Source organism: Plasmodium malariae, assembly GCF_900090045.1.
Source record: "Plasmodium malariae genome assembly, chromosome: 8".
Classification (NCBI taxonomy): Eukaryota; Apicomplexa; class Aconoidasida; order Haemosporida; family Plasmodiidae; genus Plasmodium; species Plasmodium malariae.
This window is the reverse complement of record NC_041782.1, coordinates 334,653-362,284: the sequence shown is the minus strand read 5'-3', so window position 1 is coordinate 362,284 and position 27,632 is coordinate 334,653. Positions and strand designations below refer to the sequence as shown.

General features: G+C 19.3%; 1 protein-coding gene and 3 pseudogenes across 1 annotated transcript, besides 3 other annotated features; 3 read left to right on the top strand and 1 right to left on the bottom strand.

Moving 5' to 3' along the window:
- The first annotated feature begins 4,535 nt into the window (after positions 1 to 4,535).
- Positions 4,536 to 5,467, top strand: PmUG01_08017000 (annotated as a pseudogene).
- Positions 4,536 to 5,467: a sequence feature (Plasmodium exported protein, unknown function, pseudogene).
- Positions 5,468 to 8,782: 3,315 nt separating this feature from the next.
- On the top strand, positions 8,783 to 9,535 carry PmUG01_08016900 (annotated as a pseudogene).
- Positions 8,783 to 9,535: a sequence feature (fam-l protein, pseudogene).
- Positions 9,536 to 14,189: 4,654 nt separating this feature from the next.
- Positions 14,190 to 15,048, top strand: PmUG01_08016800 (annotated as a pseudogene).
- Positions 14,190 to 15,048: a sequence feature (Plasmodium exported protein, unknown function, pseudogene).
- Positions 15,049 to 24,384: 9,336 nt separating this feature from the next.
- PmUG01_08016700 (STP1 protein) lies at positions 24,385 to 27,004 on the bottom strand (the record flags this gene model as incomplete). The annotated part of the gene is made up of 3 exons (XM_029004321.1): positions 24,385 to 25,542; positions 25,760 to 26,851; positions 26,984 to 27,004. 3 exons carry the CDS (start codon positions 27,002 to 27,004, stop codon positions 24,385 to 24,387), a joined length of 2,271 nt encoding a protein of 756 aa, XP_028861022.1.
- Between the last annotated feature and the right edge of the window lie 628 nt (positions 27,005 to 27,632).

The following is a 27,632-nucleotide window of genomic DNA, read 5'->3' as shown; positions in this document are numbered from 1 at the left end:
TGATATATATAATAATAATTTAGATAATAGTTTATAAGAGTTAAATTCTGATTTTTTTTCATTATACATATTATTACTTTTTTTCATATGATAAAAATACCAAGGGTCTTTTTTCATAATAGTTAATATAATTATAAAACATATACTAAATTATAAAAAAGCGAAAACTTAATTAAATATAAATATTTTTTAATAAAATTTTATATAAAAACATTTCTAGTTAATATAATTATAAAATAGAACAAATTTTGATAAATATTTAAATTTTGTAATTATATAATTGTATTATTGTGTAATAGTAATTATAAGGACCATGAAATAAATGTTATAAGTATATGATTATTTCAAAATGATAAATAAATAACGATGAACGGATTACTATATATAATATTTTGTATTTTTTTAAATATAAATTGGATAATAAAATTTAAAAGAAAATAATGGGAGTTTTATATATTATTCTGAGTATAAATTTTAGGGGTATAAATAAAAATTTTATATTAAATTACACGTTAAAATTTTAGTAAAATCTTTGAATCTTCACAAACTGATAAAATCACATCTGTTTATATTTGTAACAATCTTTGAATATGAACTAAGCATAGCAATAATAATGAAAAGTTAAGAGTAAAAAAAAATATATATAGGGAAATAAAAGTCAAAAAATTATGAAAATGAATTTTTTACAATAATTATATATTAGAAATAATATAATAAATAATAATATTCTACATATTTAATTAAAAAAAGAAAAAACATAAATTATTATTTCAAAAAAAGTACACAAATTGAATTTTTAAAAAACATAAAATAATAATTAGTAATAGAACACAGAAATAGAAGAAGAAATTTATATTTGTGCCGTGTAAATGAATGTGTGAAATTATAATTTTCTATTAAAAAAAAATGTAAAAATTTATGAATTAATTATGAAATTAAAGATTTAACATTTTAATGTAAAATTAATTATAAATTAATTGGGTTACTAAGTATAAGGTACTTTAATTATATGTACTTTTATCTCTGAATTTTATTTTTTTAACTTTAAATAGCAGTCGGAAAATTTCGTATCATATGTGGGAAATATGATAATGTGATATGATTAAAAATATTTTACTCTATTGCAATTTCCAATATTTATGATAAATATAATATTACGAGTAATTTAATAAAATAACTTTTAATATGTATCTGTTAAAACAATACAGAGCAAAAATAAAATTATATTTTTTTAATAATAATTATAGTTTATTCATGATAATTTTTTTGGAGTAAATTTATTTTGTGAGTAAACTCAAAAAAAAAAGGTTAATGGAATAAATGCAATTTTCATATTATATAAAGAAATAAAACTAGAAAATAAACACGAGGAACATATAATTATATAATACTTTCTTATTTTTATTATAATTTATATTTATCTAAAAAGATACGCACTACGTAATCAAACAAGGTGTTCCATTTTATATATAAATGCATATTTTAATTAGAGAAATGAGTATTAATGATTAATCATAATATGGTGAATATATCATTATATTAGTAAATATTATTCTATTTAGATAATTTTATGATTTGTAAATAAATAAATATATATATTATTGTTTTTTATATTGTTGTACCTTTCGTTTCATGGAGATAAATATTTTAAGCCAATAGTTTGTACTATAAACAATATAATGATTATTTTGTACTGTTTTTGTTAAATGTATGCTTTGTACATAAAGTTTTAATTTACTTTTATACTGTTATAAATTATTTATATGTATAATTTAATATAATGTGTTATAAATCTTTATATATACAAAAATATCATACAGATTAACGAACTAGGAAACTTAAAAAATATATTTCAGTAGGGGGATAAAAATCATCTAAGTTATAAGAAGCTTAAAAGAGTGGATATTTGGCTAATTTTTTCCTCTAATCACTACAGGCAGTAATTGTATAAATTATCACTATTCTATGTGTATATTATATATATATACATTGTCGTTGTGCATAATTTTGAATGTTGTACATTTTCTCTTGAATGAACAATAAAAATTAACAGTTTTTTTATATTTAATAATAGATAAAGCATAAGTACGTATATATATATATAATCATAATTTTTTTAAAATGGTACAAGTTGCTATATGAATGAAGTATTCCTGTAGAATATTGCACAAATGCTAAAGAAATAATAATATAGTAATAAAATACTTTTATAAAGGATTTAATGCTTAGCATAATATATATATATGTTGTTTGTTTCATTATATATTTAGAATATATTTTTAGAATGTGAAAAAATCAGTTGAATAGAGAAAATAACGAGTATTTATGTTTGTATTTATTATAAAGATGAAAAGGAAAGATAATAAAGTGGGAGCTTACTTTTCATAATTTATCATATTGAAAAGTAAAATCTGCATTCAGCATAATATAACAAATCAAGGAATATAATAATGTATTAAATTTTCTTTTGATATGGTGTTTTCTCTAGGGTTGTACTAATGTTATGTATAGTTTGTATCCTGTTGAATTAAAACATCCTTAGATAAGTTATATCAAAATATATAAGTTAATGAGGAAACTAATGATGAAAGAAATATATATAGTAATTATAGACTTAGAAATTTATAGTAGTATCCCTGTTAATTTTGATAATTATTGTTATATGATAGTTTTTACAATTAAGACACAAATTTATATTATTAAAATGATATTATTTAAATTTTATTTAATGGTTATAATATAGTAACACGTTTTTTTTTTTTTTTCTTGTTATATATATGTTCTATGAGTATTAATAAATTATTATTTTTATTAAATAATATATATTTTATCGTTTTTTATATACATTTGTTTTTTCATAGAAATACTTTTACCATAACTAAAATTTTCATGTAATATGAATAATGTTATGCTATATGAACACTTTTTTAATTATATTATTTGAATAATTATAAGAATATTTATATATAGATTTTTAAGTTATAAATTTTATCATTTTAGAGATTAAGTTATTCCTTAGGTGTATGCTGAATATATGAGCATTCACCTATATCATTACTAGAATTCTTATGACAGGATAAATGGTCGTATATAGATACTTCTATAAAAAGCGTTCATATGTGTACATCATTATAGTTATTGAAAAATATAATAATATATAATGGAATAAAAGGAGACTTGTATTTTCTTAACTATAGTAAATCCATGATATTATTATATATTATCTTTTAGGTGAAATAAATGAAAACAAATCTAAATTTAAATAAATTTTATAGATATAACTTTTTCTTTATTCTAAATATAATGTATATAATAAATTTTTATTTTTTATCTTGAAGAAAGAAACAGGTAATTTAAAGTATAAAATAAAAGGGATCGAATTGTAAGTCATTCAATCAAATTGTATATAATACTGTACTACATAAATATAATTTTTTTTTTTGCGAAGAGCTGTTTTTATATATAAAAAACGTATTTTCCTTTGTAATTATTTTTTATTGAAACTTTTTTTAAAAGGATCATAATTGCTAAAAATATGTTCTTATCATTGTTACTTTTACTTTTTTTTTTTTTTTTTTTTTTTAATATATGTATCAAACTTATAAATGTATTTTATGTTAAGAAGAAAATAAGAAAAAGAAGATAAATGAATTATTAAATTTAAGAAAGTATTTCTTTTTCGAATAATAATAAAATATATTTTTTAAAATTAAATAAAAATTATAATATTTTTTATTTCGAAATATATTATAAAAATATAAAACTGTTAATTAAGAGTTGTACTTTTTAAAACATAAAAATTTCTTAGATGAATGAAATATTATAATTCAATTTTTAAAATAAAACTGTATAAAAGCTGTATGTATTGTAGGTGTATAGTGAGTGGTAGCTTACAATTTGTACAATAGAAAACCTACATCTGATTTTTTATTTTGCCATTCATAATACTTATATATAATAATTTATGTTTTTAATTTTATTGTTTAAACAGTAAAACGTGTACTCAAAAATATGTTTATTAATAGGTTCCATAATAAAAATATAATAGCTTTATTGGTAATATGTGTTAATGCTGCTATTCACCGCATATGTTCTTTTTAATTTAAATATATAATAAAATCTTAAAGTATCAGAAAGACAATTTTATTTTAATTATATTCTGAAAATATTAAGAATAAAATTTGAATTATTCTGTTATATAAATGTAATATATATATATATATATATATATATATATATATTTTCTCTACTTTATTAACAAAATAAGTTGTACCAATAATTATTTTAATTAATGCTCCTTTTTTGTAAATATTACTTCGTTGGAAATATATACTAAAATATTTTTAAAATTATACATTTTTTTTTATGCTGTATATGTTTAATTTATTTAAGGTAATTAACACTTTCCAAAAAAATAAAAAAAAATAACAACTGAAATAAATATTCCCTATTTTCTCCACTTTGAATATATTCAGTGAATTTTTTATCTACTTGAAGTTATTATAACATTATATAATTCCAGCATAAATGGAATAATGAAATGTTTCATTTTAATTAAAATCGTTATATATATTTCTGTTATTTGGATATGTTTATATTTCAATAGTGGGGTATAGTGGTAACTACATTGAAAATTCTCCTTATATTTTTTTCTGCTTCATGTTATATACATATGTATATATATATAAATATAAGAAGAAAATTATCTTTGTGTATTAGTAAATATAACATAGTATTAATAAAATATTTATTTTTTTTTCTTTGTAGTGTTGCTTTGATGGATATTTACATAATTAGAACAGTGCAGAGAACACATTATCTTCAAGAATAAACAATTTATTATCTGAATCTGAAAATGTGACAGAAAACGCAATATTTATAGAGGAGAAATTAAATGAAAATGAACATAATAATTCAGGAATTGATAATGCTGAATTAGGAGATAATGAAAACGGAAAAACTAAAGATAATGAGTCATACGAAAAGGAAAAATCTCCATTAGTTAAATGCTTTGGAGTAATAGATAAATTTTTTGAAAAAAATTAAATGCGGCATTTACCTGTGTAAATGTGTACAAGACGTGTACGGATCCGGTTATTAATTCAGATTTTCTGAAAGAAGCATTAAAGAATTTAGCTTTAGTTTTTGCTGGATCTTTAACACTAATAATTATAACAGTTATATTCTCTGTTATTGCAGCTGCTTCTGAACATTTTGAAGTTTCTGTAGGTTCAACAATTTCAGGAATTTTATGCTTTTTAAAGATTATTTATATATTCTTAAAATGCAGAAATATTCAAAACAAGTAAGAGCAGAAAAAGGAAATGAACAAAAGGAAGAAGGAGAAGAGAACAATGCAGATGGTGTAGGGAAAAGGGAAGAAGGAAATGAGAAAATGAGAAAAGTAGAAGAGAAAGAGGAAGGAGGAGAAAAAAAGGAATTAGAAGATGAAATTATTAAATCCTAGTTATAAATTTATATAAATTTCTCTCTAGAAGGAAAATTTTCACATGACAAATAAATATATATATAAATATTAATGAAATTATGTTCTTATAAAAAATTGCTGTTGTATAGAAATAAATATTGCTATTAATCCTAAGTGACATATATATGATTACACATCAATAAAAAATTGGGTTTAAAATTTATAACATTTTTAAAATTTATTTATTTTAGTATGTATTATAATTTATTCATTTTAGGCTTTAGCATTTTTACTTAACACAATTATGTATATATGTTATATACTGAAATTTTTTGTGTTTTAAAAAAATGTAAAATTAATATTTCTGAATATTAATCGCAGAAATGGGATTTATATGAGAATATTATATGTGCATATGTCATATATAAATTTGAGTTATGATATATTTGTGTTTATTGAATATAATATGTAAAATTAAAATTGATACAATTTTATTTATAGTTAGAGAATTTACATTTTTAATGCTAATTCTTTTCTTTTTTTTATTTTTTGTGATTGTAAGTGATTGTTTTTAGAACTATTTAAAAAAAGTTATGATGTATTAGGTTACACATATTTATATTATTCTTCATTTAGTAGAAATAAATGCCCATATATTTTTTTTGTTTTTAAATATGTATTTTTCATTTATACCTAAACTTAAATTATTTTTGTAAAAATATTATTGAGAAATATCTGTTTCAAAACTTATTCCATATAAGAATAATATTAATAGTTTTTTATATTTTTTCATATTTTAAATGTGAAATTATTTGTATATACTAATATTTTTTTGGTGTTAAGAATAAATCATTAATATAACATAACCCATTGTAGAATTTAGTAAGTGTTATAATAAAATGAAAAGATTAAATTCTATGTATCTTTTTGTCTTTTTAGAATACATGAGTGTTGGAGTTAATTCCTATTTATAAAAGTAATTTAAATAATTACAATAAGAAAAAATTAATAATAAAAATTTATACATTTTTGTTTTTGATAGTGTTTAGGGAATAAATATTTGAGTTAAAATTAGTCAGATATTATCGTCTATCATACAAGAAATACTCATTTTATTTTGTCGAAAAGAACTACCTTAATAAAAATAAATAATATATTCAAAATGTAATTAAATTAATGACTTAATAAAATGTAAATATATTTAAGAGTAAATACATTTTTTATCATGTCATCATTATATATGTGTAATAATTTATGTATTGTAATACGTTGCATCATTGCGCAATATATGCTTTTACTTCAACAGTAATGGGATATCAGTTATGTCCTAATATATAGAGAGTTTACATTAATTATAAAGAATTGTTTTATATTATAATCCTTCTTTTATTAATATAATGTTATATAAAAAGAAAATTTATATAATAAGTACCATCTAGTTTATATAATTTTTATTATATATTTTTTTAATTTTATGACCTCTCAAATAATTTAATTAAAATTTAGGCTATATTTTGTATAAAGGATTTATTATGTGAGGATAAATTATATGTTTTTTTCCTGAATTTATTTAGGAGACTTTTATATCATTGAACACTATATCTTTTAAACAACTTTACCGTAAATCCAAATTTAACCCCGACATTAGGATCAATATTTCATATATTAATAACATGGTACGTAAATTTGAAAATATATTTCTTAGTTAATAAAACATATGAAGTATTTATTTTTTGAAAAACTATAGCTTGAGATATATGTCTCAAGATTAATATTTGGAAACATATGAATAAAAAATTGACAAATTGTTAGTATAAATATTAATATATTTTTTAATTTTTTTTTTGACTTTATTAAAAATTATAATATTTTATAAAATTCAATTTTTTTTTATATATTCTATATATATATATGTCTGGAAGAATTTTCTTTTATGCTTTATATTATTGGTTGGATATTATCAAAATTGATTAGTGCAATTTTTATTTGTAGTAGTTGCGAATGTAGAGAAGTTTTAATTTGAGTATAGCAGTGTTTTATTAATAATTGAAAGGTTAGATGAACTTATTATTTTTTTTTCAATGTTGTATACTTGTCGGTTTAATCGCATTTTATATAAATTACTTAAATATTTATTATAAAATAAATTGATAACTAAAATGTACATGTATTATTATTAATGATAGAATTAAACAAATATATTTTTGAACTAAGGTTATTCAAAAGTGATTATATTTTCTGTAAGAATTAATCTATATTTTTTTTGTATTGGGTTTCTACTAAAAATATATATTTAAATAAGTAAAGAAAAAATTATTTTTATTTTAGAAAATTTTAAATTGGAAATAATGGTATAAAATAAGCTTAATTAAAAGCTACAATTTTCAAATATAATGATACAAAAGTAGAAATTCAGTGTTTATTTAGCTTTAAAATATTTATTTTTTTACTGATCCGGTTCGTATATATTAACTTTTATTTTTAATATATAATTTAGAAAATAGAAGAATTCATAGGTTTATGATATAATTGATGGAATTGCTATAAATATGATAATAAATGAATATGCGAATAGATATGTTTCTTCTATTTATTATTAATAATATCATTATATGCTAATAATAAATATTTCATTAGAGGTTACTTTTTTTTTTGCTAATATAATATTTATAAAATTAACATTTTTAATAAGTAAACATAATTAAGGTTAGTTACTATTTTCTTGACACATAGAACAATATGTTATCTGTATTCTCCCCATATATAATATTTAGAATAATATTATATATTGTATTGTTTTTTTTTTGTTATGTTATTTTGAAAAATATTAGTACATTATATGACTACTCTAATATATTAAATAATTATATTAGCTATATTTAATATTTATAAATGCATTCGAATTGCGCTCTTCTAAATTATATTTGTTTTTTATGGATAACATTAAAATTAATATTTATTAATATATTTAATAAGATATTTTTCCTTTTTTCTTTTATAAAAATCCTTATAGTTATATACATTTTATTAAATCTTTAAGAAAAAATAAAAAGTACTAAAAAAATATTAAATAAATAATTATTGCATCCGCTATGATTAAAAATACTTTATATTATTGTTAATTATTACTATACGAAATGTATTTCTATAATGAAAATATATATAATGGAAAATAAAATTTCTACATTTATACTTGGATCTGGATACGATTTTCGTAGAGTCATATGATATGAAAATATTATTGATGGCTATTTACATTATTCATGCTTTTATCGTTATATATTTATTAACACTTTATTTTAGAGTTAAGTTATATATTTATTTAAATCATGAATACTAAATTTTTTTCTTTAGAATAAACTTAATACATTATTGTATGAAAACCACAACACTGGTATGAAATCAGGTGTAATAACATATCGATTATTAATGATATGTAAACAGTACAAAGGTTAAGTTATTGTGGAGGTAAAAAAAAGATACCAAATAATGAAGTACACGAAAAAAAAAGATATTACTAATAATTAAAAAGAGATCTTAGAAAATATGAAAAAATTAAATGGTAGATTACGGAAAAATAAGGGAAGCCATAAAAAATATTTGAGAGTTAAATCATCTGAATTTCAAACAAAAAAATATTCATATATTGAAAAGTAAATATTCAAAGGACTAGATTATATCGATTTTATTGAATATAATAGGATAATCAGTTATTAGTCTTACAAAATAATAACGTGTAAAAAATAGGATTAGGATTTTTTTTACCTTTTACATTATTATTGCTATTGTGAATAGTACATAATGAAGATATGTCAATATGAAGAATGAGAAAGACTGACAAGCTGTGGGATTTAATAGGATAAAAATTCTACATATGGGGATTGGATATTCCTGATTGTTTTCGCACCCGTTCTAAATGGTTGCAGAAATATATATTTAAGGCCTGGAATATTTGTAATTACTTCAAAGTGCGTATAACATTATTTATTTACAACTCGAATATATGGAATACCTTTCTGTATATTAGGTGTAATACTTATTTCTATATTCGTTCATTACCACAAATATGTTAAAAAATACAGAAAAATTAAGTTTAGGAAGATGTAAAAAGAACGGTAAGACATATATTTCTTTTTGTAGAGAAGTCTTTAATGTGAAGTAATATCTATAATGCCTTTAGTTATATGTTTTATTAAAAATACATATAATGATTTAAATATTATTTATACAAGCACATATTTGGCATTTTTGATACATCAGAGTAAAAGTATATTTTCTGTGTAATTTTGTGAATTTGAATATTACATTGTTTTTAAATATATATTTAAAAGCATTATTTGTTTTTAATTAAATATTATGACATATTATATATATTGGTATATATAAATGGATTTTTATTAAAGTTTGTATTTTTGTGCGTTAAAATTGATATAAAAAAGAATAGTTCTTATAATTTTCTTTAATTACGTGTTAATTTATATTTAAACAGTAAGAAATGGTATTTTCTGTTGTTTATCTTTTTCAAGACTAATATTATTGTTTGTTCACATAATTAAAAACATGTATTATTAGTTTTAGGATCATACTAAATTTATCTTTTTTTGTATTTCATGAATGAAAGTGAATATATTTTGTTGTATGGAATAATATATATATATATTTATATATAGGAAGGAACGTACTCTTTTTTTTATTTAAATTCTGCTTCATGAGAAATATGTTATAAAAGACATTTGTTGTAGGAATTTCCTCAATAGATTTTAAGCTTTTTTAAGGGATAAATCCTGATGTTTTAAATATATAATAACAACGTTTCTTTATCATATATCTGTTTTTTATAATTTTTAACACATTGATTCCATATATTTACAAAGGAATAAAGAATTAAAAACAGTCATTTTATTATGCATCTTAATTATGTTAAATTAAATATACAAAAATAAATTATATAAAATGTTGAAAAATTAAAAATATATAAAATGTATATTTTTTTAAATTTTTTTATTTAAAAGTTTAAATTAATTAAATGTAATCATACGTTAAAAGGTTATAACTTGCATTTTTTTTTTTTTTTTTTTTTTTTTGTTAATATTAGTTATTACTGTATTTTATTAAAATATTTTTTGTTAAAGTAATATATATATGGTATAATTCTATTATAATAATACATATCTTTATTTTTTACATTATGAAATATTTTAAGCAATATAACTATTTATAACGGAATATATGTAACCTATATTGTATAATAGAGATTTAATTAGTAACAATGGATAAATTTTAAATATATATGTTTATTTGAAATTAGCAAAAAAATATAGAGGTAAATTTTACTATTATCTTTTTGTTACTTATAAGTCGAACTATGACTATTATTATATTAAATGTGATATTGTTAATAGTAATAATGAAATACAAATTTGTAAAAATATATTTGTATTTTTAAATATCAGATTATCTATTCTTATATAAATGTTTTATGAATTTTTAAGAAATGTTCAATAAATTTCATATGCATTATGTCTATTTTTTATGAAATGATAAATTCTCAAATACTATTTATACTAAGTATTGAAGGCACTTATATAGGTAAAGAAAAATAGTATTTTTAAATTAAGTGTAATTAAAAAAATAATTTTAATTATTCCCTGATGATATTAACTAAAAAATTTAATTAAATATAAGTTGAAAGTTAAACAATGGGGAATTCACCAATGAAGGCTTTTTTGTTTTACTACTTTTTCATCATAGATATATATTTTTTATTTGTCTTTTCTTATATATAAATATTCTTTAATGAAATATTATTAAAAGAGAAATGATGAAAAAATGATAACATAATTCTAGGTATATAATAAAAACGCCCAAGAAAAAAATAAGATAAAATATATGAATATAATGTATTTATTTGTGTTAATATATTTTTTCACGGTATTTTCTTGTCTTTTACAAATATGATGTATTGAATTATTCTCTATATATCAAAAAAAAAAAAAAATTAAAAAATTAAAAACATCCGAAGTTAATTTTTCTGTAAATTAGCAATTATCTAGTAAAACCTAACCAATATTACAAAAGTTGAAGTAGAAGTGTATTAATAAAAAATTTAAGGTAATATAATAACAGTTCAAATAAGGTTAAAACTCAAATGAAAATATACATATAAAAATAATATAAGTGAATTTAAAAATAAGAAGTTACGAGAACATATTCTAATGAAATAAAAAGTGAAATTATAATAAAAGAGGAAAAAGAAAGGAATGTAGTTTAACAGATGTAGAAAAAATGTTTTTTTTGAAAAAATTAAAGGAAAGATTTTAATACATGTTTTAGAAATGGAATAGTGCATGTTTATATCTATCTTGTATAATGAACTACAAAAATGGTAGCAAGAATTATGAATAAAATTTTGGATGGCATTTAAAAATTGAATTTATCCAAAAAGAAAATAAGTGCTATATATTGATAAATGAACTTTTGTTTTAAACATTGTGCTGATAAAAAAAAAGAACAAGAAATGTTCTTAGTGAAATACATGATGAAAGAAAAAAAAAATATACATATATATATATTTATTTATATATTTCTTTAAAATCATCTGTAAATGTAATGTTTATATGTATAGATACAAATTATAGATACTTAAAAATAATTTTTAGTACAATGAAAAATATATTATGTGAATGAGAAATACTAAGTATCATACTGATGTATATAGTTACTATTTAAAAATCGGCAATGGTAAAATATATAATACAGCCAATATATATAGGAAGAATACTCATATATAAAAAAATATTTGATTATAATAATATTTAAATACGATAAATGTATAAAGAAATAAAGAGTTCTAAGATGAAGGTATAAATTATAATGGCAAAATTTACATGACATAATATTTTTTTCATAACACTTGTATAAATGAATGTTGACCTGAATGAACTATATACTCGTAGAATATATTATACTATGCATTGTATCAAATGTAAAAATAAATTTCAATAAGGAAACAGATATAACTCAGAATTACAATATTATAGAAAGAATTTGAATAAAAACGTAAAATTTTATTCCCTTGGAATATTATAATATATATTATTATGGGCATATATGAATGTTTAATTTCCAAGGGGATATATGAAAAAATGTAACATTTATTTAATCAAAATGTTAAAGAATTTCAATAATTCTACAGTTAGGAACTAAAATTCCATAGTAAATATAGAAATATTTTTTTTTATCACTTAAAAATATTGAAGGAACATAACCCATTTACATTATAGGGTATAACATTACATATACCATATATTAATAGTATTTTACATTATTATATATATATATATATGATATAATTAGAAGAATGCAAGAACTAAAATTATAATGAATATTCAGATGAATTATAAAAATACTACGAGATTATACACTTATTTATATAAAAATAATTAACGTATGATATAGTTTTTTAGTGAGAAAATTAAATATATTATAAAGAATTGAAAATTTTTGCAAATTATCCTTTAATTTTATAAAAAAAATAGTAATAAAGACAAATATACATGTATATATTTTAATGAAAAAAATCCTTCAAAAAATGTTTATAAAAAATGAACATTCCTAAAATTTATAAAATCCTCATATATATAAATATTACGTAGAATTTTATATTATATAGGATATAATATATTTTATAAGTTATATAATGTTTATTATAAATTTTTTAAGTTTGTTATATATTTTACATGAAAAATAATTGTGAATAAATAAGAAAATAAATAAATGGAAAGAAGTCATGGATACTATGTAATATTTTTAAATGTCAGGATAGTTTCATATTCAATTTTAAATAATAAAAATACAATTACACTAATTTTTGTACAGTTTTTTTTATAATGATATTTATTACAAATATACCTATTTAAAAATATAAATGAAATAAAATAATTAATAAACGAATTTTTCATATTAAAACAAAGATATATGTGATACATAAAAATAATTTTTTTTTAAAATAATGAAGTAAAAATAAAAGAAAATTTTGTTTTCTATTCAAAAAAATATTTTACAGATCTTGTAGTATGTTATAAAATGGATTTTTTAATCACATTTTAGTATATAAAAGAATACTTTTGTTTTAACAGAAAGAATAATAAATTATAGTATTAATATAATAAAACATATTACATAAAGTATTTTATTATCCATTTATTTTGACCGCTATAATAATTAAAAGTTTTTAAAAATAATCAGTTTCTAAAAAATGTAAAGCTTAAGCAGAATTAGAATCATTAGAAAGAAATCATAATTAATATTAGTAATTTTTCTCTTGATATGTAAAAAAATGCTTTATCAATATTTTATGCATTCTATATTGTAATTTCAGTGTTTCGAAATATTAATAGATAATATATTTTATTTTATTAATAAAAGGATTAATAAAAAAATTATTTAATCACAATACTGTTAATTAATTAAATTAAATATTTTGAATATTCATGAATATATGTAGAAATTATATTACTTTAAACGAAGTTTTTTATAAATAAATGTATGATTAAAATTTTATATTATATACGTAAGTTACTTTTTTGTGTTTGTTGTAAAATAAGTTTTAGTTCTATACTTTTTATGTTTTTATAAAAAAATAATGGAAAAATATTTTTTCGATAAATATAGTAGCCCTTATAATTAGAAATACACAATATTAAAATATTGTTAATTTTTTCCTATTTGAATATATATTGTAATATTAAAAATCTATATGATGGAACAAAAAACTAAGTTAATCTTTTTTATTAAAATTGGTACTTTTTTCTTTTTAACTTGGATATGTCATTTTTACAATGATTTGGTATATGAATATTATTTAAGTATATTTTTTTTATTCGTATTTTTTAGTTATTGTTTTTTTTTAGCACTGTTTATTAGTATGAGGATATTTCTTCCTTTAAATAATAAATATTTTATTAATCTTTTTAGAGTATGCTTAACAAATACGTGCTTGAGCACTACAATATAAGTAAAACATTAGATACAAGAATTCATCGATTACTAGCGAAACATAAACAAGAAAATGGTTTAAATAATGACACGTTGAATTCTAGTATTCAAGACATGCGAAAGTGCGAAGAGAAAGGTACTTTTAATGATGTATTAACCAAAGGAAAAAAAAAAAAAAAAATGAAAATTCATTAAATAATATCAAAGGCTATGAAGAAGAAAGAAAAGATAAATCTTTTATATACACTGTAGGAGATTCATATTTTGAAAAAAGAAATCTAGAAAATATACATTTTCTAAATAATATTAGGGGTGTTACGAATGCTAATATAGAGAATTTAAGAAAGAAGACAAATAATAAATATAAAATGCTTTCTTTTTTGCCTGTATTTCTTGCGTTAGTAATTTATTTAATTTCTAATATACCAAATTATACCACGGAATCGGGTAGTTCCCCCTCTGTAACAGTAATTGCGGTAACTGTAGTAATTACCTTGATATTGAGTTTTTTAATTTTATTATTGATTACATATATCTGCAAAAAAATTAAAAAAAATGAGGATTCATTGCATATAATGAATGAGATTCATGGTAGAGATTACAGTTATTTGCCTAATATGTAGTTGTTTATAACAAGTAAGTTCTGTAAATTACTAACCGATATACTCACGTAAAAAATAATTATATAATTGTTTATTTATCATATATCCAATTACATTTTCGTGGATTTTTTGATAAGTAAAATTAAAAATAGAAACATTTAACATCTTGTGAATATGATTGTTTTAGTATTTTCAACTACTATTTTAATATAGTTTATCAAATTAACACAAAATTGTCGTTCATATAAATATTTGTGTATATTACGGGATTTTCACTATATATATATTTTTTTGCGTAAATATTGATGTTCAAATGTTCAATTCATATAAATTTGTTAAAATATTAAGATAATATATATTTTTATATCTAAAGATTATTCATATTTTTTATGGGTTTTTGTCTTAGATGATTGTCTGATGACATAAGTAAAGAAATATATGATTTGTTTTAAACTACAAACAGATATATCCTGTTTTTCATATGAAATAGCGAAATAAATAAACGTAGTTATATGTTTATATTATAATTTGTTTTGTTATTGCTTTTCTAATATTCAAAGAACAAGTGAATCACATGTATTATGAGTTTTATCATCATATATTTTATATTATTTAAAATATTTATTCCATTTATAACAGCTAAGAATAAATTTGAAAAAACGAAACAAATGGAGCTTAATAAAATAGTTAACACGAGTTATTTTTAATAGTATATATGGTAATTATTATTTATTTATTTAGCTTTGGTGTCTTTTCGTAATTACGAAATAGTTTGTTTAATTAATAATTAAAATGTAATGTAAGATGCAAAAAGGTATACTACATTCAAGACATTTTAAATAGTAGATAAAAGATAATTTTTATTTTTTATTTTTATTGTGCTTTAAGTTGTTAATACTATTATTATAAGTTACATACTCTCATACTTTACAATTTATGGTTAGTATTAGATTAAATTATTTATATTAAACATAGACTGTTATATTTGTTTATTTTAATTGTTTCTCTATGTGTTATATTAATAACCCTTATGTATAAGGGAAAGAACACTTAGAAAATAGAATTTTGTGGTTTTATTTGTGTTCTTCCTGTATTTGTTCTATATATCTTCTGAATAATATATTTTTGCATAAGAGCATTAATTAATTTAACTTTCTTTTTTGTTAACTTTATATTAGTTAAATGTATATAAATTGTATTCTAAATGAATGCATTGCATATGTTTTGAAGATAGTAGTTTCATTAATATAAAGTTAATATTAATAAAGTACTAGTTTAAATTGAAAAATATATCATTGTAAAAAAGCATATAAATGAAATCGAAATTTTGCTGATCGTAATTTATTAAAGTGTATAAGTCTGTATTGCTTAATTTAGTAAACCTTTTAGTAGTATTTACATAGTTCAAAATATTCAATATTTTTGTAGTAGAAATAATTGTAAAACTGTTAATAAATGAAACAATAGGAAAAAAAAAATTTAAATGAAAAATTATGTTATCATATATTTTTAAAGTTACTGAAATGCAAAAAGACTTTTCATCATCATATAAAAATAAGGTCGTTACTATATAGAAGTATAATCTGTTATTGCATAGGACGTATTAATAAGAAATAATTTTTATAAGTGAAATTATATGCTAGAAGTCAAAAATACTAAGGGGTTAATATAAATATATACATATATAAATTACCAAATATACATATATTTAATAATACTATTCATTTATATTGCATGCAATTACTGAAGAACAAATTTAATATTTCAAGAAAAAATCGAAATTATTTATAGGTCATTCTTACATTTGGATGAATATGAATAATTAATTATTTTAAATAATCATGGATAATTTTTATACACATAAGATATCAAAAATAATTTAGACGAAATATATATTCCTATAAATTGTTAATTCAATCAGTAAGACGATATTTTAGTAAAGTTTTAACAAAAGGAATGTTATAGGTTTGTGCAATTTGTATCATTATAAATTCTTCACAAAATATATTGTATATTATTAAGATAAGCTATTATATTTTTTTTATATAAATACAAATTTATAGCATTTAGCTAAGTCAGCATTCAAGTAATATGTCATTTTATTTTAAGAAAATTTATATCCTTCTATGCATCATTATAACTATGTATATTTATATATGTATAATATAAGAATAAAAAAGCGCTTAATAAAATAATAATTATTTAATTTTTTTTCAACAATACAGGATAATATGAGCTATATTGCATAAAAAAAATTAATATATTTTTTATTTTTTCTGTTAATTAATTATATATATTTTTAGAACAGTAATATGATTTGAAAAATTACTACGAACATATTAGCATAGAATTAAAATAATACATTTAATATATAAAATTTTTATAATTATCACAATTAACTATGTTCAGTAAACAATAAAGGGAACAAATACATGGTTATAAACATTTCTACTTTCATAGGTATATTCCATAATGCATCTAACATATTTCATTTAAATTAGTTGAATAAAAGTTATAATATGATACTTAATCGAGATTATTAATTATTTATAAATAAAAAAAAATAAATAGCAGTTATCTCCTCTATAAAATTTTCAGAAAAGCATTATTATATCAAATATATTTCTAAATTTTATCATATATTTTACTTTAGCATATGTTTGTGGTTTCATTTTTGATCCTAATTGTTTTATGTAATATTATTTTAAATTATCATAATTAATAAAGATAAATTTTTACAAAATTTACTTTTTGATTATGATTATTATTTTTTGATATAGATATATTGAATATACATATTTTTTTTATTATTAGAAAAAAAGAAAAAAGTCGAAAATAATGGAATCCTCAAATTTAAAATATTTACTGTCAGTTATGATAAATAAATTACAGTTATTTAAAATATGTAATAATTATAATATTAAATATACAATAATTTGATTAAAAATTATAAAAACTTTAATTTAGATTTTTTTTTTTTAAATATAAAAATTTTGTTAGGTGAATGCTTTCGAAGAAAGCAACTAACAAAATAAAAGTAAATCAATATTTCATATATCCTTGGTATATTTCACATATAAGTTCATAATTTGTGCAATAAAAAATTTTATTTGTTTATTTTTTATTTTTACATATTGTTAGCGTTATTACATTCAATATAACTGTTTATAATGTTTACTACAAAATAAGGCTTATAATGTATAGTAAGTACATAAAGCTATGTTTATTTATAGAAAAAAAGGGAAAATTTAATAGCTATATGATTAATACATATTAATGTACGTATTCCGATAATATATATATATTATTTTTAATGCAAAATGAAAAATTTAAACTTCAATGAATATGTATTACTTTATTTTTGAGAAATATTAATAAACAATATATTAAATTGTTCTATTAGATGATTAGTGTATATATATATATTGAGCGATTATTTAACATGATAAATTTAGAAAACAGTTATTTTAAATAATGTTTAATTTTTCATAAATAAATATTTATTTGATATATATTCTAAAATATTTTTAAAACTATCTTTTCTGTAATATAATTTACATTTGTATTTTATTTATGAAATTTAATTCCTTTTTAAAAAGAAAATTTAATAATGCATATAACAATACTGTTTATGAGGAATTTTTGAATATTCCATGAATTTTTATCTAATTAAAGATATTATAACATCCAATGATTCCAATATGAATGGGAAAATAAATTATTTTATATTAGTTAAAAATTTTATATTTATCCTTTTTATTTGGCTATGTTCTAATTTCAACCTTGAGAAATAATGATAACTTCTCAGAAAATATTGTTTATAGTTATTGGAATATCATATAATATATAGATAAATATACAAATTTATATGAAAATTTTCATTGGCAGTAAATAAATATATCATATTATAAATACAAAAATATGTTCTTTTCCTTGTAGTGCATCATTGATAAATCTTTAGATTATATTAATTATGAAAATAGAACATTAAATTCAAAGAATGACAAATTATTATCAGAAAGTAAATGCAAAACAAAAAATGTAATATTTAGAGATACATTACTTAGAAATGAATATTATAATTCAGAAAATAAAGAAGATAATCTTGAATCTACAGGCAAAGATAATTCAATATGTTCATCCAACAAGTTAGGCAAGGAATACGCGTCAGTTATATGTAAACCATTTATATCGATAGATAATTTCTTTGAAAAACTATTATATATTTAGAATAAGTTTTTATACATAAGAGAGATTGGAACGCTTGAAAAATTCAGATAAATAAGAACGTAAAATAGCAACGCGGCGTGATGCTCTTTGAAGAAGTTACTTCTTTTAAGGATACTAGTAAAGAAAAGGGATAAAAAAGATTAAACAATAAAAGTCAAATGAACCATGACATGTTCAAATTAATTAGTTGGAAAGTAAATTCGTTTAACTGGGACGCATTTTTTATTATGTCATAGTTGTTAAAGTACTTTTGATTACCTATATTAAAGATCTCTATATGGAGATTAATTAATATATTCATTATAAATATAGAGGAAATAAAAAAAAAAAATATATATAAAATACAAAAGTATGAAAGATAAATGTATAAACGAAAACACTAAAATTATTAATTGGTCATAGTTTGACAGAAAACATTTCATATATGTATTTATGCGTTTATATATATATCCATAATTTTCACTATAGACAATCAAGTATCCAAGGAAGTGTATACATGTAATAATAAATAATATGCATAAGGAAATTACATATGCAAGTTTTTATGTAATGAATTTATTCATATGAAATATAGAAAAGGGAAAAAATTATACTTTAATTTGTTGTCTTTTTTTTTTGTAAGAATTACATTAGATATATATAAGGAAACTTATTTTTAATAAGAAAGCATTAAATATGTTTTGAAAAAGATAAAATAATTAGAAAAAATAAATATCTATAATGTTCTAGAGTAGAATGAAACATGTATTCATAAAACTCTTAATGGTAGTGGTTTTAGCGATTATATTAACATATATATGTTTGTGTGGTAATACATCATGAGACATCATTGTAATAATAGTATTGTACAAAAGATTTAGTAATTTTATAATAAGGATGACTGTAAAAATATTACTTAATGAAGAAGTAAAAAAATAATAATTTCTCTGAATATATATATAGCAAGCTTTAATTAATTTTTAAACAAAATAACAAAATAAAAAAACTCGTATGCCTAATTATTATAACACTAAGAACATGTTAAATTAAAGGTACCTAATATATTATAAGAAAAGTTATATTTATGCTAAATAATTATTACAATTAACATTATATATACAATGATTTAAAAAATATTAAGGGATTAATGTAAATATATATGAATTAATAGATATATAAGTATGGAATAAATATATATATTTAATAATTCTACTCTCTTATGTCATATGAATTCTCTTAGGAACTAGAATATTTCAAAAAAGATGAAAATTATTTATATAATGTTCTTTCATTTTTCTTGATATATATAATTATTTTAAATTGACGTAAATATTTTTAATAGTTCAAATGTGAATAAAATAATTTAGGAAAAACAATTCTAAAAATTATCAAATATATTAGTTACATGAATATTTAGAAAATAATTATAAAATTGAAGCATATATTTTTATGTAATTTTTATCATTATATATCATTAATAATAGATAAAAATATTAATTAAGATGCGCTGTTGTGTTTTTTCATATAAGCAAGAATTTATAATATGGGGAAGAAATAAGAACTTCTAAATAAAAGAATAATTTAGGAGTCCAGAATTAAGAATGTTTTAAAGTATGTTTATATATATAATACACGCGAAGGAACAATATAAAACAATAATTACCTTATTTTTGTGTTTTACTGTAGGGTAATATGCATCATATAGAATATTGAAAATTTTAAGATTTTACATATTTTTTTTTAATTAATTATTTTTTAGAAAAGTAATTTGTTTATATGTATCAGTGTCAATATATTATTATACAGTTATGGTAATATATATAATTTATTATATTTTTATAATTAAATACATACACTATATTGAACATACACTATGTAATATAAATGTTTCTTCTTTTATTGGTATATTCATAAAGTGTTTATTTTATTTTATATAATATGCATAAAATTTGTAATTTAATACATGATTTTCGTATTATTTATCTGTAAATAAATAAAAAATATACACATATATCGCTACCATAGAAATATAAAAAGAAAAATAATACCTTAAATGTTTTCTTAGATTTCATTGTGTTCCATGTGATATGTAATTGTTATTATTTCCTAGAAATATAATGTTTTTTAAATTATCATAATTACTAAAAATATTTTTATTACCATATTTTCTTTTACATTTTTATTTTTTTTATTAATAATATAATTTTATGGAGCTACAAATATATATTTTAGACAAGGAAAAAACAATAAATTAATTCTTAAATTTTATAAATTTCTTTTTAGTCTTGTTACATATAATTAATTTTTTTCAATTATATGTAGTTATAGTACCACATATTTAGTTACATAATACAAATATATAAAAGAGTTAAATTGGATTTTACCTTTTAAAAATTGTGTATATTGTATGTTAATTAATGCCTAGAATGGAATTTCCAAATTGTTTCTGTACAAAAGTTCAACTGTCGTTGATGTATTGAATATATTAAATAATAATATATGCTATAATGATAAATTTATCTTTTCTTATTTTCTTTTTTTTATAATGTGAATACTATGATATTATATACTATAATTTATGTTTTCCAATTGTAAAATAGTATTTAGAAGTATAGTATGTGCAAAGAATGAAGTTTATTATTAGGAATATAACAAAAACATTAATAGTTACATTAAAAATGTATGCATATGTAACTGTTTTCACAATATATATATTTGTTTTTATTCTTATTATCAAATGAAATTGTGATCCTCAAAGAAATAGATATTTTATTTTGTTATTTTTCTGAAAAGTATAGATAAATTAAATTTAGAATTGTTCTGTTATACTATTAAGATATGTATATATATATATATTGTGGATTTATTAAAATGACCAGTATTACTAAAAATTATTTTGTTGTTGCTTTTTTTATAAATAATATTAATGGAAATATTTACAAAATTATTTTTAAAATTATCTTTTTTTTTTACTTTATCTTTGTATTTTATTTATACAATTTAACACCTTTTTAAAGAATTAAATAGAAACGCAAATAACTATAACTATTTGTCCTATATAATATATATAGGGAATTTTTTAGGTACTTAAAAATATTATAAAATTAAATAATACCAGATTGAATGGAAAAATTAAATATTTTATTTTAGTTAAATCTCTTATATTTTTTCTAAATATTTGGATATACTCTTATTAGTATAATATGTTATAATAGTATAGAAAATAAATTTCTTCATATTTTTTGATGCTTCATGCTAAATATACTTATGAGACTATTTTTTTAATGTATAATAAGGATACTATATTACAATAATTCTCATATATACTATACATTATTTAGTGTTGTATTAACTTCTCTTAATAATTATCATTATATCAGAAAAAAATGTTTTTTTTATTTTATTTATTAATATTATTTCTTCAATAATGTTACTGGATAAATATAAACATAATGTTGTTCTTATCATTTTTACATAATACAAAATATTAAATAAAAATTTAGAATGTATTTTTTTTTATAATATACAATAACAGTAAAAAATTATTATATATCAAAATGGGTTTTATAATTTCAACCATATAACACTGTATTGATTTATTTTATAAATATTAGTATATATATAGATAAAATAATAAAATATTATAAAAATAAAATTAACGAATACTATTTTTAACTATATAGAAAACTGAAAAATATTATTCTGTAATTAAAAAAAGAATAAACTAAAAATCTAAATTTAGTAATTCTCTTTGAATCCTAAAAGGAAAATTATTGAAAAATTTTTATTTTTATAATGTAAAATATGTAAAATTGGAAATTTGATAAAAAGTGAAAAAATGAAAATATATTATATTTTTCAAATTCTAAAAATATAATCATATTTTCCCTGTGTTTCCCCTTAGATATAAAAAATTTTTGAAGCTTATAATTTTACTGAAGTTTAATTCACTTTTCAATATTTAACTTTTTTTTCTTTGATTTAATGAAAACATTAATAATTTATAATTTATAAATTAAGAAGAGTAAAAAATAAATAAGAATTTTTTTTAATTATTTGTTTATATATTTTTATAAAAGCGAGTATTAAATGCATGTTAGTGTAGAAAACTGTATATTAAGCTTAATTTTATTATTATCATATATTCATTATTTTAATAATTTCAGTGATTTACTCACCGAATTTTTATACATGTAATATAAATCAAAAAAAGAAATAAAAAATTAATGTTAACAATATAAATAAATATATATGAATATTTTTCATTTAACGTAAAATATTTGCTACGCAAAAAAATTAAATTCTTTATTAGGGGATAGAATATTTAAATATGATTTTTCCATTTTGCGAGCATAAAAATAATTCAAAAAAAATATACTGATATATATAACAGATAAAGTGTTACAAATTTATAATAAATGTATACTATTAATATGAGAAATAAATATTATATCATAACATTCGAACAAATTTTCATTAAGTATTTAGTATATTTATTTTATAATATATTTAGTTATATTAATTATTTGTGTATTTTCACTATTTTAATGTGTTAATATATATATTTTTTTTTTATTAACAAATTTTTTATATTAATTAAAACATATATCGATCGAATAATGAAAATGTACGAAGAATAGAAAGTATTTGATCTTTCTAAATATGAAAAAAACTTCACACAAAATAATAATATAATGATATATAATTACCTAATTTTAAGTAGTAACATTATGTTAATTAAAAAATAATTTTGAAAAATTACTGATTTTTTTTTTTTATTTTTCATAATCTTGATTTAAAGCTATAACATTAATATATCTGGAAAATATTAATATTAATTTTATTTTTTTGGTATATGTATTAACTGCTTGCTACTTTATCGAATAAAATTTTAATTTAATATTCTAATAGATATTATTATCAAAAAAGAAAAAATACATAAAATCTATATATATATATATATTTAAAACTTCTTCTCGATCGTCATACTTAAGGTCTGGTTTTTCCTTTTATATTACTCATTACAATGAATTATTCTTTTTCGTTTTTTTCATTCGAATATTAGAAAATTTAAGATATCGATTTCAAAAACATTACTTGATTTACTTGAGTTCCGCTAGAATTTATTTTGGATGTATATGCATCAATTTATAAAAAGTATTTTTCTCTAATATCATTTGATTTGTCAAGAACATTTTTGTTTAGAGTAGAATTTGAAAACGAGTCATCTTCTTTTATCCAGTCTTCTACGTTCTCACTAAAACATTCTTGACGTTTGTTATCATGAATTTTCTTATTTCTTCTACTTTCCAAAATATTGCAGTTAGTTTCTATTATATGCTCTATTATTTGTTTATTTCTATCTGAATTTTCTTCTAACTTACATTCATTTATGGAATTATCAAAATATGACTCTTTATTTTCTATACGCTCCTCTTTTATGCATTCCTCTAATATCATCATAAATACAAGTATACATAGTTTTTCTAGTAATTTTTTTTTAACATATTTATATAATTCTTCGCAGTTTTTGTTGTGTTCCAGTTCTTCTATATTTATTAGTGATACACTATTTTTAGTTTCTTCATTTTTATATTCATCTGGTATATTATTAAATTCATCTGTAAATTCCTTAAACCAGTCCTGTTCCAGGTACTGTTCTATAGTTTTAACCTTGCTTGATATCCACTGTCTCCATATATCTTTTTCTTTTTCTAAAAATGAAACTTTTTGATTTTCGTTTGAAGATTTATTTTTTAATTCTTCCATTTTTTTTACCTTAGATTTTTCTTTTTTCCATTCATTTTTCAAATTATTAAACCAATCTTCTTTTTTCAATTTTTCAGAATGATTTCTGTGTCTTTCTATCCATTTATTCCACAGAATTTTTTTTTCCTCAATATCAGTGCTATATTTAATATTTTCCATTTGATCATAATTTATTAAATTAGGATAGGATCTATATTCCTCATTTGCGAATACTTCTATACATAATTCTAAAAATTCTCCTTTGTTTAATTCCCATTCTACATTTCGGAATTCTTCGAGTACTTCCATATGTACTTCTATAATAGTTTTGGATCTGTCCTTTTTTCTCTTGGACAAATTTGTATTTTTCATAGTGTTATGTTCATGTATTTTTAATTTTTTTATGATTTCTTCATCATCAAATATTGGCTGATCCAAATGATTATCTGATAAAAATATGTCTTTTTTGACAGAATGTGAAGGTAGCAGTATTCTGAGAAATTTAACTTGTCTTCTTCTTACATATTTTTTTTTTTTGATCTTCCCCACTAAAGCATACTACAAAACAAAAGAAATATATTTAAAAATTAAATTATTACAATAATCAAATATTTATAATATTTTTAATAATTTTATATTACTTTAATAAAAATGGAAGATACAATAATAATTAAAAATGATATTAAAAATGATGATACATATGTGTTATGTGAATGTGTTACTGGGCCTGCATTAAATTTGTATATATGTATATATCAATTTGTATAGTTATTACAAAAATCGAAAAGAAAGTAGAATTAATATTACCTTGAATTTTATGATCTACAGGTGCAGAAGGATGGATTTCAGAAATTAATGCTCCATAGGAAGTAGGAATAGCTTTTAAATCACTATCTCTTTGTAATTCTTGAGTAAATGGAGGTTGAAATGTAGAAGTCTGTATTGTTTCCTTTGCAGATTCCAAATGTGTATATGCTGGGGTTATGTCAGGATCTGTATGTTGCGTATCTGCACCTAAATTAGCTGAATTTGCCATCGACTTGTCTTCACGTTTTGTTAGAAGTTGAGATGGATCTGAAGATGAACTTTCATGTGAACTATCCGGTTGCCTTTCAGCTGGCCTATGAGGTGGGCCGTCAGATGGATGTTCCATTTGTTGTAGTCTTTGATCTTGAGATATACGCGCATCTTCAGATTTATTTTGATCTACTTCTACTTCGTTCAATTTGTTTTCTTTATAAGTAGGTTGACTAGTTGTCTCTGGTTTAATATATAGGCATTCAGGAACTTTATTTAACATTATAGTATTCAGTATGTTGCATTGATTTGTTGGAAAATGCGATGATGAACGTTTAAATATGCAACTTTTACTAATGAGATTTCTGGTATTCTGGAAATGACCCTTCTTACTTGTAAGCCAATCCTTATATTCCGTACAATGCTTTAAACAATCAGCATTACTATTACAATTATATGTTCTATTACCTCCTTCCTTGAAGGCACTTAGTTTTTGTTCATATACTTTAATTGTTTCACAGAAATCTAGTGCATCATATTTTAATTCTAAAAGATCTCTTTCATTCTGCTCGAAAATCATGGGACAACCACCATGTTCAGTAAGCTCATCAAATTTACTCTTAAAATAATTCCTAAGTACTGGGACCCACTGATTAGGATTCGTATATTCTGGAGGTTTATCCTTTAACTTAATTAGATAATCATTCAATTGTAAGCATTCTTTCTTAAATTCATTTTTATCTTTCTTTTTCTTTAATGAAGCTAGGCTAGATAAAATATTTCTTTGAGCTTGAATAAATTCTGGTTTCCGAACGTATCGTGAGGCCCCATAACCCAGACCAGCGTAGTTCTATATTAAAAAAAAATATTAGGAATTATGTAAGCATTAATTTTTTGCGTTATTTATATTATAATTTTTGTTTATCATAAACAAATAATTTATCCACAAATTTATTCATATTAAAAGAATAATGAATATTACCGTGGTAGCACAATTTTCCATATTGACCCTATATTATCATTCTAGTTTGTTTTAAATAACAAACTGAAAAAATATTACAAATACATATCTTTCTGCTTATGAATAGAGTAATTTTAAACTAAAAAATATTAATATGAATTACAAAATTATGAACTACTTAAAAATTTATATGTGAACTAAAAAATAATTTAATGGATTAATATTCATTTTATTTGCTTCCAATATTTTTTACCTTAAATAAATATATTACAACCGAAAATATATTTTAATAGTATTCTAACTATAAATCACAGGTGAGATATTATATTTGGGTAAAATTTGTAGGAATGTTATTAAAAAAAAGTTACATGTTTAACATTAAAAAATTAGGTATAATTAATATAAATGGTATGTTATATAAAAGTTATTGTGCAAAAATTATCTTTAATATACCTATTTTATCTTTTGTTTTTCTTATTCCAGATATATAAATATAAATAATGCTACCTGTATCAATATAATTGTTTGCTTTTATTCTTTTCTTTTTTTTGAAAATAAATAAACTATAGAAGAAATTGTTATTAGCATGTTAATATGTTACTTTTTTATTGTATCATATTTGTTATTTATTTTTGATACAAACTATTACGGTTTTATTATTATTATTTTA